Here is an 11,468-nt window from a genome sequence, read left to right as displayed (position 1 = left end):
TTGTGTTCTATAAAAGAAGGAAATGATAAAACTTGCATAAGGAATATGACCGAGTTCCGTAGCGGAAATACCACTAAACGAACGGACATGCTAACGTTAGGTAACACATGTATTAGTAGTGAGGGTCCTTTATACAGGAAAATGACTGGTCTGGAATCTCACCGATAAAGCTTGACAAGGGATGACCCACTTGGCAAAATATTTTGGTGAGAACCCCGCAATAGAAGAATTTTTCTAACAACTCAACGCAATGTTTTTTTTAAGCTTTTGCTATCGTCACAAATAAAGTTGTTTTTGATAGGTGAATATTGTATTCTTGGTTAATGGCAAGTTCATTCTTAATCTGAGTGTCTGGTGTTAATGAAAAACATTGTTTTTCGCGAGTTTAAATTTTCGTTGTTACCCCGGGTAATTCATGAATTAATCCATTGATCACGAATGATTTTTTTTTTTTACATTACATTGACGTAGATGATTTCAGGGGGAAATGTTGGTGCTTTTAATCCTCGAAACGATTGATCAACCTTACAAAACAGTTGACATAGGAAGTATTAATGGATACATGATCCGAAAATACATGGATTGGAAACCTTGTATACGTGTGCACCTCTTTGCAAAAAGCTCTGATTGATATGCTCTGCAGGTAGAATTTCAGTCCTCGAGGTTTGCCGTTATCCTGTATCAAATGTCTACATTATCAAGGCTCAGAATATTCTCACGTGTTTGATAATGATATCCCATATCTTAATTTAAATGATTCGCTAATGTATAATTTTGTTTTATTTCATCATTTGTTCAAGCCCATTTTCATTTTTCTCGTGTCCTTCATAGTTTCCTTACCATTGCCCTCTAGATAAATTGTTTAATTGTTTGTTTGCTTGTTTACTGGGTCTAATGCCCCATAAACAGCCAGTTTCCTTTTGAGGCGGAGTTTCCTTGTAGTAGTTGGTGACTACATCACCGACAACATACAGGAAGTCCGTGGCATGCCACAAAAGAAAAAGCATAGGGAAAAGTGTCTTTTACAAGGACACAAGCACAACAACACAGACCAAAATTTCGTATTCATAATATGTATTTATGTTTTGGTATTTTATTCCTTTCCCCAGAAAAAGGGAGGAAGAGAAAATAGCAATCTTTACAGAACTATCACGGTCATTGCTGACCAGTATAGCCATTATACTGATATGCACGTATTGACCGAGTCACCAGCTCTCGTCTGTACATTGTATCATTGTCTAGCCAGCTCCGTTATCTGTGATAACAATTTGTAAATAGCTTACTGGTTTCACGAGCGTGGTCGTATTCTAATGACCAGATGACCATTGACACGAGATAGTCCTATGATCGGCTCAACACCTGCCGGCCGTAACAAATACCGTTGATATCTTGTCGATAGAGTCTGGTAGAGTACTGATTGTACTGGTCAAATAATTTGAGATGACCGATATTAATTAACTTCCTTTGAGAGGCATTGTGTGAGGTACCATTTAAACCTAATTCCATTGTTGAGATATCTGATTTTTATATACTATTGTATACATTACCTCCCCGCCCCTTTTATTTGTTTTCTCCTTGGTAATGGTTTCGAATGTCCTGTCGCGAAGATGTAACAAGAACATTTAAAAAAAAAATATCAAATCATGTCAAAGCATGACAACATCTGTTTTAACACAGCCGTGATATGCGATAAAGATGAATGAAATAAGCTGTCAGCATAGTATATTTGAAATAGACAGACATTTTCTGACACCAACAGTGAAATCAAAGAGCTAATGTACTTAGTAAAATCTAAGAAAACTGTGTCCTTGCGTTTGGCTTGAAGCATGGTAGAAAACACAGAAAAATTCAAATGTTGGGACAAAAAAAAAAAGAGAAAAAAAGAAAGAAAAAGAAGAAACTTAAGGATCAGATAATCTAAGTTTGTAATCATAATTAACTTTGGGGAAAAGGATTTGATGAACAGCTATCAAAATCGTCTTCTAGAAGAATATGTCTCTATGGTTATCGTGAAGAACGTAGCTTTCGAAGTAAGGAGAATATAGTAAAAGCTATTTATTTTGCGCACATCAAGATTACCGCTAAAATAAGGATTACCGCTAAAATATGAACTTTTACAGTATGCAGAGTGTCAAGAGAAAGAGGATTAATTGAAATGCGTGATGCAGCCACACGCGAATCAGGCATTTGGTGACTGGGAATTGGTCGTCGGGGTCAAAATATCGTCGAACACGCATGCTTGTATAATGTTATTATAACAGGGAAGTGTTATCATGGTGATAAATATCTATAAGAAAGTTACTGACGTTGACCCTGTCTAGATGTAGATTAGATATCATATCCATCTCGTCTGACCTATATATGTTTGTGTATACGATCTGGGCTCAGTCGGGTGTCCGGCCGAAGTCCATGATTGACAGCATTATTGACATCATAGGGTAGCACGTGTTTACAGTCCAACGGGACGATTCCGGGCTGTCATACTAAAGTAGATTCGAGGTATGTGACTATTTTTATTTGTGACAATTTGCTGAAAAACATATACACTTGTACTAATAATTTACCCTACAAATTCCATACACCATTTTAATTAAAGGTGCTCGTTGATATATCTGGTGGTTGTTTTGTCCCCACACTTGTTCCCGTTTTGGGACAACCTTGGTTTTAAATCGAGGCTCATGACGGTTAATGATGGTTTTCCCTCAGATCCTGTTGTTGTTTTTCATTTAGCTTTGACGTCTCCCGAGCAAGTTCATATTGTTTTCTTCCTTTTTTGTTTTACTGTCTCCCCAGTTCCTGTTGTTGTCTTTCCTTTTGTTTTGGTGTCTCCCCAGTTCATGTTGTTGTCTTTCCTTTAGTTTTGGTGTCTCCCCAGTTCATGTTGTTGTCTTTCCTTTTGTTTTGGTGTCTCCTCAGTTCCTGTTGTTGTCTTTCCTTTTGTTTTGGTGTCTCCCCAGTTCCTGTTGTTGTCTTTCCTTTTACTTTCTTTTCTCCTCAGTTCCTGTTGTTGTCTTTCCTTTGGTTTCGGTGTCTCCTCAGTTCCTGTTGTTGTCTTTTCTTTTGTTTTGGTGTCTCCACAGTTCCTGTTGTTGTCTTTCCTTTTGTTTTGGTGTCTCCCCAGTTCCTTTTGTTGTCTTCCCTTTTACTTTCTTTTCTCCTCAGTTCCTGTTGTTGTCTTTCCTTTAGTTTTGGTGTCTCCACAGTTCCTGTTGTTGTCTTTCCTTTTGTTTTGGTGTCTCCTCAGTTCCTGTTTTTGTCTTTCCTTTAGTTTTGGTGTCTCCTCAGTTCCTGTTGTTGTCTTTCCTTTAGTTTTGGTGTCTCCTCAGTTCATGTTGTTGTCTTACCTTTTGTTTTGGTGTCTCCACAGTTCCTGTTGTTGTCTTTCCTTTAGTTTTGGTGTCTCCACAGTTCCTGTTGTTGTCTTTCCTTTTGTTTTGGTGTCTCCACAGTTCCTGTTGTTGTCTTTCCTTTCGTTTTGGTGTCTCCTCAGTTCCTGTTGTTGTCTTTCCTTTTGTTTTTGTGTCTCCTCAGTTTCTGTTGTTGTCTTTCCTTTTGTTTTGGTGTCTCCTCAGTTCCTGTTGTTGTCTTTTCTTTTGTTTTGGCGTCTCCTCAGTTCTTGTTGCTGTCTTTCCTTTTGTTTTGGTGTCTCCTCAATTCCTATTGTTGTGTTTCCTTTTGTTTTGATGTCTCCTCAGTTCCTGTTGTTGTCTTTTGTTTTGTTGTCTCCTCAGTTTCTGTTGTTGTCTTTCCTTTTGTTTTGGTGTCTCCTCAATTCCTATTGTTGTGTTTCCTTTTGTTTTGGTGTCTCCTCAGTTCCTGTTGTTGTCTTTCCTTTTGTTTTGATGTGACCTCAGTTCCTGTTGTTGTCTTTCCTTTTGTTTCGGTGTCTCCTCAGTTCCTGTTGTTTTCTTTCCTTTTGTTTCGGTGTCTCCCCAGTTCCTGTTGTTTTCTTTCCTTTTGTTTTGGTGTCTCCTCAGTTCCTGTTGTTTTCTTTCCTTTTGTTTCGGTGTCTCCTCAGTTCCTGTTGTTTTCTTTCCTTTTGTTTCGGTGTCTCCTCAGTTCCTGTTGTTTTCTTTCCTTTTGTTTCGGTGTCTCCCCAGTTCCTGTTGTTTTCTTTCCTTTTGTTTTGGTGTCTCCTCAGTTCATGTTGTCTTTCCTTCTATTTTGGTGTCCATGCAGTTTTTCTCCTCAGTTCTTGTTGTTGTCTTTTCTTTTGTTTTGGTGTCTCCCCAGTTGTCTTTTTGTGTAAGTGTCTCCTCAGACCCTGTCGCTGTCCTCCGGCTTGTACATGTGTCTCTAATCACCAGTTTGTTGTCTTATTTTATTTCACTTAAAAATTCTGTTATACTTTCATCCTCTTACCTTAGACACAGTTGCCTTCACAACCGTAAATCTTTTCAGGTGTAAGTCATAGTCATAGATTTTTTTAACGCTATTATTATTGTCTATTGTCAATTATACAATAATTAAAACATAATGTACACTGATTAATTTCAAATATCAAATATATCAATTTTATCAAAGGGGATGTGTTTTATATTTACACGTTTCATAAATTTTAGTGTGTATTTTTCTTCTTCATCATTACCTTTGTGATAAATGTTTTATTTAATATGTTAACATTCTATTTTTTTTTTACAGAATTGATTAAACGACAGCAGACTATATGGATCTAAAAATAATCCTAATCACTGCTATAATTGTTCTCTATAAAGGTAAGTCTTTATCTATGTCAGAACAATTTATCTCTTTGAAGACAAGATCATAAACATGATATTCTCCTAACATGGTTGTCAGACCCCTTGGCGATCGGTTGCTTAACCCTAAGATGGTCTTACGCTTTTTTAAGGTGCTAATATCTTTTGCGTAACCCTAAGTTGGCATTACTCTTTTAAAAGGTGCTAATATCTTTGTACTTTGGTCGACCATTTTGGATATGACAGTAGATGTAATTTGTTGTGCAGACAAGGTTGTGGCCTTTGTTGTTTTGTTTGTTACAACCGATAAATAATAAACAATAAATACGTATATAGAGAACGTTTAATGTAATTTAGTGATAATAGATATCTCATGAGTTTAGCTTGTGATAGTAGTTTAGAAAAACATTACCACACACGAGTTTCTGTTGTCGTTTTTTTTTTTTTCTTTCTTTGGTTTTTTTTTGTTTTGTTTTGTTTTTTTGTTTTTTTGTTTTTAATAAAGCTAGCAATGCTGATACCGTCCTAGTATTCTTGAATCTGTTTTTTTTTATTGATAATTTTTTTTATATAGTTATTTATTTTCAGCGTTTTATTTATTTATTTAGGCAGTAAAAGTGTCATTTGCACTTGTGCAAACTAACAAAAGAGTTTTTTTTTTTTTTACAATGATTTGAAAACTAAATCTTTGTTTATTTCACGATTTTTGGTATTTCACTGACAAAAAAATGTTATAACAGTTGACATTTCATAACGTTAAGGTAATCGGGAAACATGTCTCATAAATAAAAATTAATTAACATATATATTGTTGCCACCATTGTTCAATGTAGAAGTAGAAGGGTCTAAGTATATAAACAAACAAATAACAAAAATCTGGATGTCATATTTTATTTATGGCTAAGGTCAGGTTTGAAAGTCAAGACGTCATACAATGCAAAAACTGGAAAAACAACGGAGATAGACTGATTTGACTTATTGATTTAAGGGCATTGTTAGTGTCAATATGCCCCCTCCCCCCTCTTTGTTAATTCATATTTACTTAAAGGTTGTTTGTTTATTTTGTTTCACACTCCTCTCATTTTACTTCGACATACCCCCCTTTTTGGGGTTTTTATTTATTTATTTTTTTTTTTTTTGGCTGACACTCTTCTGTCTTTTCTAATATTCTCCATATCGATCTGTTGCCTGTGTAAATGGAGTGGTGTCTGTAGTCTGAATCCCACGTCCTTATCTTACATATATACATTTAATAGTATTTCTATACCTGTAACAATGATCCATGCTTTGTTCTTCTCTAGCTGAAATACAATTCCATCTTATCTTATTTTGGCATAAATGAGTTGTCACCCATTGTTGTATCATTTATATTTGTGACAGTGAGATTTGCATACGCCCGGTCGATCCAGAAGAGGAGCGTGTTCCAGTTGTGTGACCTTATACAGTTCCATAGTCAGATATCCTGTGTTACTGTCAACGATTATGGCTGTTTTTGTGGCTTGGGACAACATGGACATCGTCCGCTTGACAATATAGATAGGTAATTATATGTAGACTTTTTTCGGCATGTATAATAATCTTTTGGCCCCGGATATGACGCGACAGGTGGCGATACTGGTTAAGATGAAGTACATGTATGTGATTGGTCAATGTGGCGGTAAATGCAAAATGCAGATATGCAGTTAAAAACGAAACGAAAAGTTAAGATTGAATGCAAGCTGAATAAGTGGATGTATCTTTACAAATGACACATTAATCAAATTATATTCCTGATTTAAATACAGTCTTTTTATCACCAAAAATGATTCTAAATGATATAATTTTGTTATCCGTGCTAAAACGCATTAGTTTGTTAATTTATTTATCAAGCAGTTTTGCATTATAACCACCAGCATTAAAACTATGACGTTTATCCATTTCTTGTTTATTATTGGTTCATCGATTATATGTTTATGAATAACATATCTTCAAAGTACAAGAGTTCCGCTGTCGTTCTATGTCGCTTTAGATAATTCAAAACAAAAATGAAGTTCCCCCTACGCTTCATCCTTCTGACTGATTTTAGCTGAGTCTGTCTTTTAAAATGTCTTGGTGTGCTGTAGCCCGACCAGGGGGGTTTACATATAGGTAGGTAGGTAGTGCTGAACTTTTTTTTATTTATTTTTTTTTTATTATTCAGTTCTGAAAACAGATTTTCAACTTCAATACAAAAGCAAACCAGGATATAAACTGTTTGGAAACCATTATGTATTTGTGTGATCTTAATCAATAGAAATACAAACTACCCTTATTTGGGTTTACGAGACTTAAATATCCGAAACGGTCAAGTCATTTAAAAAAAAAAAAAAAAAAAAGTATTATTTTTCACAATAAAATTTTCTGAGTAGAACTAGGTACATTTTTCTGGGCCGGGCGGTTTACCCCAAACCAACTATATTTTTGTTTTGGCTTGAACTATTTGGAAGCAGTTGATATAGATAGATACTTATAATAATTTTTGATAAGATAAAAGAAAAGCTCACAGCATAATTGTACTATTTAGCGTCTTAATCTGACAGCTTAGATTCTAATGGCAAAAGGAAAAACATCAATTTAGCAGTTTGTACGGCCTCTGTCCAGATTCTATCAAACGACAAACTGCGATATCGCAATATTATCATATTAAAATATTACATGGAAGATTAGTATATCGGCAGTCAACCGATTATTTTGGTATTTTTTCTCTAGTTTTAGTTTTTTAAACATATATTTATAAAACAATTGTCATTGATGTAGAACTTTTCTCAAATACATTTCTTTGTCGCCAAGCTTTCGATATCGTTGCACATTTTTCAGACAAGTGAATCTTTTTAGGAATTTGAGTTTATAAGTTTGCTAAAACCCTTGTTATTTGAGTATTTCTAATACTTTTTGGTAATAAATGGTTTATTTAAATGAACAGTAAATGTCTGTAAAGAGAACGTTTAAGGATTTATTTTGGTACAAAGGCGGAGCTCGCAATCGCAACAGCTCGGTCGATTCCGTCAAGGCTCGTTCCCTTAACGGAATCAGCCGAAAAGCTACGACGGACATATAGCCCTAGGTTCTAATTCAAAGAGCGTGCATTTTATGTTTGAATCTGCTGAATATCGACAAGGCTCGGAACATTGACGGACTTTTCCGAGTTGTTACGATTGACAAACGCTCAAGCGTTTCATATTTATGATATAATTCTAATAAACCAATACTGCTGTCATTTTACGAGTGCCAATGAATTAAGTAATTCGATGAAGCGAACGTGACATTTGTCAGATTCCTTTTAAGTGTATTATGGGTATGACCTCGCAATTTCATTTCCAGGTGTTGTTACGAACATGATAATTGTTATGGAAACCTGAGCAGGTGTTACTGGTACATCCCACAGCTATTCCACTACTGGTATTCCTGTGACCACGCAATGAACACGTGTTCGTGTACAGGTAATATATATATACTGTTATCTACATTACCACATACACTAGTTTTCAGAATTAATCCCTAGAGATTGTCCTCGCAACAGTCAGAGTCATGTAATCGGATAGGCAGCAACACTTACAATAAAAATTCTCTCATTCATATACAAAAAGTATTATCTTACACATTAAAACAGAAATGGTAATGTTAAACGATTTCCTTTCCTTTTGTTTTGGTGTCTCCACAGTTCCTGTTGTTTTTCCTTTGTTTTGGTGTCTCCACATTTCCTGTTGTTTTTCCTTTTGTTTTGGTGTCTCCTCGGTTCCTGTTGTTGTCTTTCCTTTTGTTTCGGTGTCTCATCAGTTCCTGTTGTTGTCTTTCCTTTCGTTTTGGTGTCTCATCAGTTCATGTTGTTGTCTTTCCTTTCGTTTTGGTGTCTCATCAGTTCCTGTTGTTGTCTTTCCTTTTGTTTCGGTGTCTCATCAGTTCCTGTTGTCTTTCCTTTTGTTTTGGTTTCTCCCCAGTTCCTGTTGTTGTCTTTCCTTTCGTTTTGGTGTCTCACAGTTCCTGTTGTTGTCTTTCCTTTTGTTTTGGTGTCTCATCAGTTCATGTTGTTGTCTTTCCTTTTGTTTTGGTGTCTCATCAGTTCATGTTGTTGTCTTTCCTTTCGTTTTGGTGTCTCATCAGTTCCTGTTGTTGTCTTTCCTTTTGTTTTTGTGCCTCAATTGATGATGTTGTCTTTCCTTTAGTTTTGGTGTCTTCTCAATTAATGATGTTGTCTTTCCTTCAGTTTTGGTGTCTTCTCCATTCAAGGTGTTGCCTTTCCTCTTGTTTTGGTGTCTCTTCAATTTTTCGGTTGTTTTTGCCTTTAAATTTTATTTCTTAAACAGGTCTATAAGGTCCATATGTTCGGCCTTACTGTATACAATAATATATATTATTTGTTCTGTTTCAGATAACTGGCCATGTCAACACGATGTTTGTGAATGCGACCTACAATTCGCTCGATGTTTAAAAGACGCTTTTAATAGTACGGAGTATAACTTAGCTTACAAGAATTATAAGTTATCACGTTGTGTATGACAGTAACCATGGATACGGATTTAAAAATTCGTACTACCTCAAGCCGTGAAGGAGAGATCTTGGATACAGACAAAGATATTGCAACAAATTTGAAGCCGTAAACTGCTCTCTTATTATCAGACTCAGGATTCAAATTGTTCTACATTTTTGCTTAGAATTGGGTACAATTATAAGTTTGTGACAAGGCGGCGTATGTCCTCTATGTAAAACTTGCAGAATCGATTTGACGTCAACCATGCATAGGTTTGACGTCATTCAACCATGTGACGTCATAATTGACCTATATTTATTGAGAGTATCAAAGAATCGAGATTTATGACAAAAATTATCGAGCAACAAAACTCTTTACATTTTGCTACAGGGATAATATAATAAGAACGGTTGAAAAATAATGAACAATGTGTTTTTGTTATTGTTTACATCAAGCAGAATTTCTTTTGTATTGTTGAATAAACAATTGCGTCGCCGAATCTGGCTGCAACAGACAAAACTACACAGTACTATCTGTTTATGATAAGAATCCTTGATGGTTATATGATAACTGAAATACCTTAGACTCTGCTTGACGGGAATCAACATGTTGTTTGTTTATCCTATGAGAAAAAAAACTATTGTTTACTTAACAATGTATGAATATAAACCTAAAATCACTGCCGGGAAGTTATCCGTTGTCTTAAGTGTCAGTTTGGTTCATGTTCATTTTTTGACGACAAGTTTTGTTGTAAATCCTCTGACAACTAATCACATATATACTGTAGTTAACATAGCACCTAACGTATCCTGTCTATCTATAGACAACAGATAGACACGGCTCTTTACAACACAAATTTCAACTGGATTCATGTTATTGACGAGGACAAAAACAAAAAACAAACAAACAAACAAACAAAATGAAAAATCAGAAAAAGCTATTTTAACATGATAATTTTTCTTTTCATAATTTTGGAAAATGAAAAAAACAAACAAACAAAAAAAAAAAAAAAAAATCCCACGTAATTACAGCCAAAGGGAGAGAGCTCGTAGTGTTCACAAGTTAAGCTTTTAACGCTATCAAATAGACCACTATGAATTGAAAAGCTGTGCAAAACCGAATACATTCAGAAGCCTATCCCCAAAAAAAGTTGTAATTATAAAGTGTTTCGTGAAATGCAGAGAAATCTACTTATCTACATGTGTGACAATATGCAACTTTGATACTGATTATTTAGTGACGCGGCAAGCTCTAGGATAAATGACGTCCGATTCAAATGGTGAAAGAGGCGCCTAATGTGGGAACTCCATGTGAAGAAACTTCGTGGTTTTCTGGGGTAATGTAGAACATCAAACAATCACCGTCATCAGATGATGATGCTGACTCAGATGATGATGATGATGATGATAGTGATGGTGTCCTAATGTTAATTTTCTCCCTCTGATTATAAAATAACATAATAATTTAGATTTGTATATACCGCTATGTTATAGCAACATAGCCCCCTCGTTGCGTTTCACAAATTACTATCCGTAGAAACTCGACCTATTGCAACCAGCCAGTGACTTTTTCAACTCCTTGGAGACAAACAGCCGGAGCTGCCATCTCAGTACTAATACAGCTTACACACGACATTTCTTGCACGGCCCTACCACATACTCATTCACAGCCGACTGGAACACATCAGAGTAAAGTATCTCGTTCAAGGATACAACACAGCGCCCGTTCCGGGACTCGAACTAGCGATCCTTCGGTTACGTAGCCAGGCGCCCTACCACTAGACCACGGTGTCCTGATATAATTAGCATACAGCTGCAGATACAAATTCTTGTAATTATCAGATAATGACATTAAACTTCATTTTGCGTGTCACACGTTGTTCATTGATTAGGACAAACTAGCGTGTCTTAGAGATACTAGAGGATTGATACCGGGCTAGGACTAGCCAATGATTATTAGAATACCTTGTTTCTCGGCATAGTCCATACGAGTTTGTGGTTATATTGTAAAACATTGCGACTTCCTGAGTGAGCATGTAAAGGAGAGGTAACTCCTACGAGCTTGAGGTTTATCTGTTGTCGGCCGTAAATACTTCAGCGGATGCTGCATACAGGTGTTTGACTGTCAGTCTAAACATACCACTTTTTTCGTTATAAAGCGGAAAAAAGTAGCTTTGTTGTACAGACGGTACATAATATCAATCATATAACAGACATATCTTGCAATGGCGTTTTTTGCGGGGTTTATCGCCTAATGAACAGCCAGGGTCACTTTGAAGGGCGGGG

The 11,468-nt window shown here is 35.8% G+C and overlaps 1 protein-coding gene across 1 annotated transcript; it reads left to right on the top strand.

Moving 5' to 3' along the window:
- Positions 1 to 2,308: 2,308 nt before the first annotated feature.
- On the top strand, positions 2,309 to 9,608 carry LOC117326868 (basic phospholipase A2 3-like). Its single transcript, XM_033883654.1, has 5 exons — positions 2,309 to 2,499; positions 4,642 to 4,715; positions 6,078 to 6,237; positions 8,037 to 8,155; positions 9,085 to 9,608. The coding sequence occupies exons 2-5, from the start codon at positions 4,667 to 4,669 to the stop codon at positions 9,210 to 9,212; spliced, it is 456 nt and encodes a 151-aa protein (XP_033739545.1). The 5' UTR covers positions 2,309 to 2,499; positions 4,642 to 4,666; the 3' UTR covers positions 9,213 to 9,608.
- Positions 9,609 to 11,468: the final 1,860 nt, after the last annotated feature.

This window comes from Pecten maximus, chromosome 5, assembly GCF_902652985.1.
Source record: "Pecten maximus chromosome 5, xPecMax1.1, whole genome shotgun sequence".
In the NCBI taxonomy this organism is placed as follows: domain Eukaryota; kingdom Metazoa; phylum Mollusca; class Bivalvia; order Pectinida; family Pectinidae; genus Pecten; species Pecten maximus.
This window is presented reverse-complemented; position numbering and strand designations above follow the sequence as displayed.

Coding starts and splice junctions, on each gene's coding strand:
- LOC117326868 (XM_033883654.1), top strand. CDS start 4,667: ATGGATCTAAAAATAATCCTAATCACTGCTATAATTGTTCTCTATAAA. Junction 4,716..6,077: donor TATAATTGTTCTCTATAAAG/GTAAGTCTTTAT, acceptor TATTTGTGACAG/TGAGATTTGCATACGCCCGG. Junction 8,156..9,084: donor GAACACGTGTTCGTGTACAG/GTAATATATATA, acceptor GTTCTGTTTCAG/ATAACTGGCCATGTCAACAC.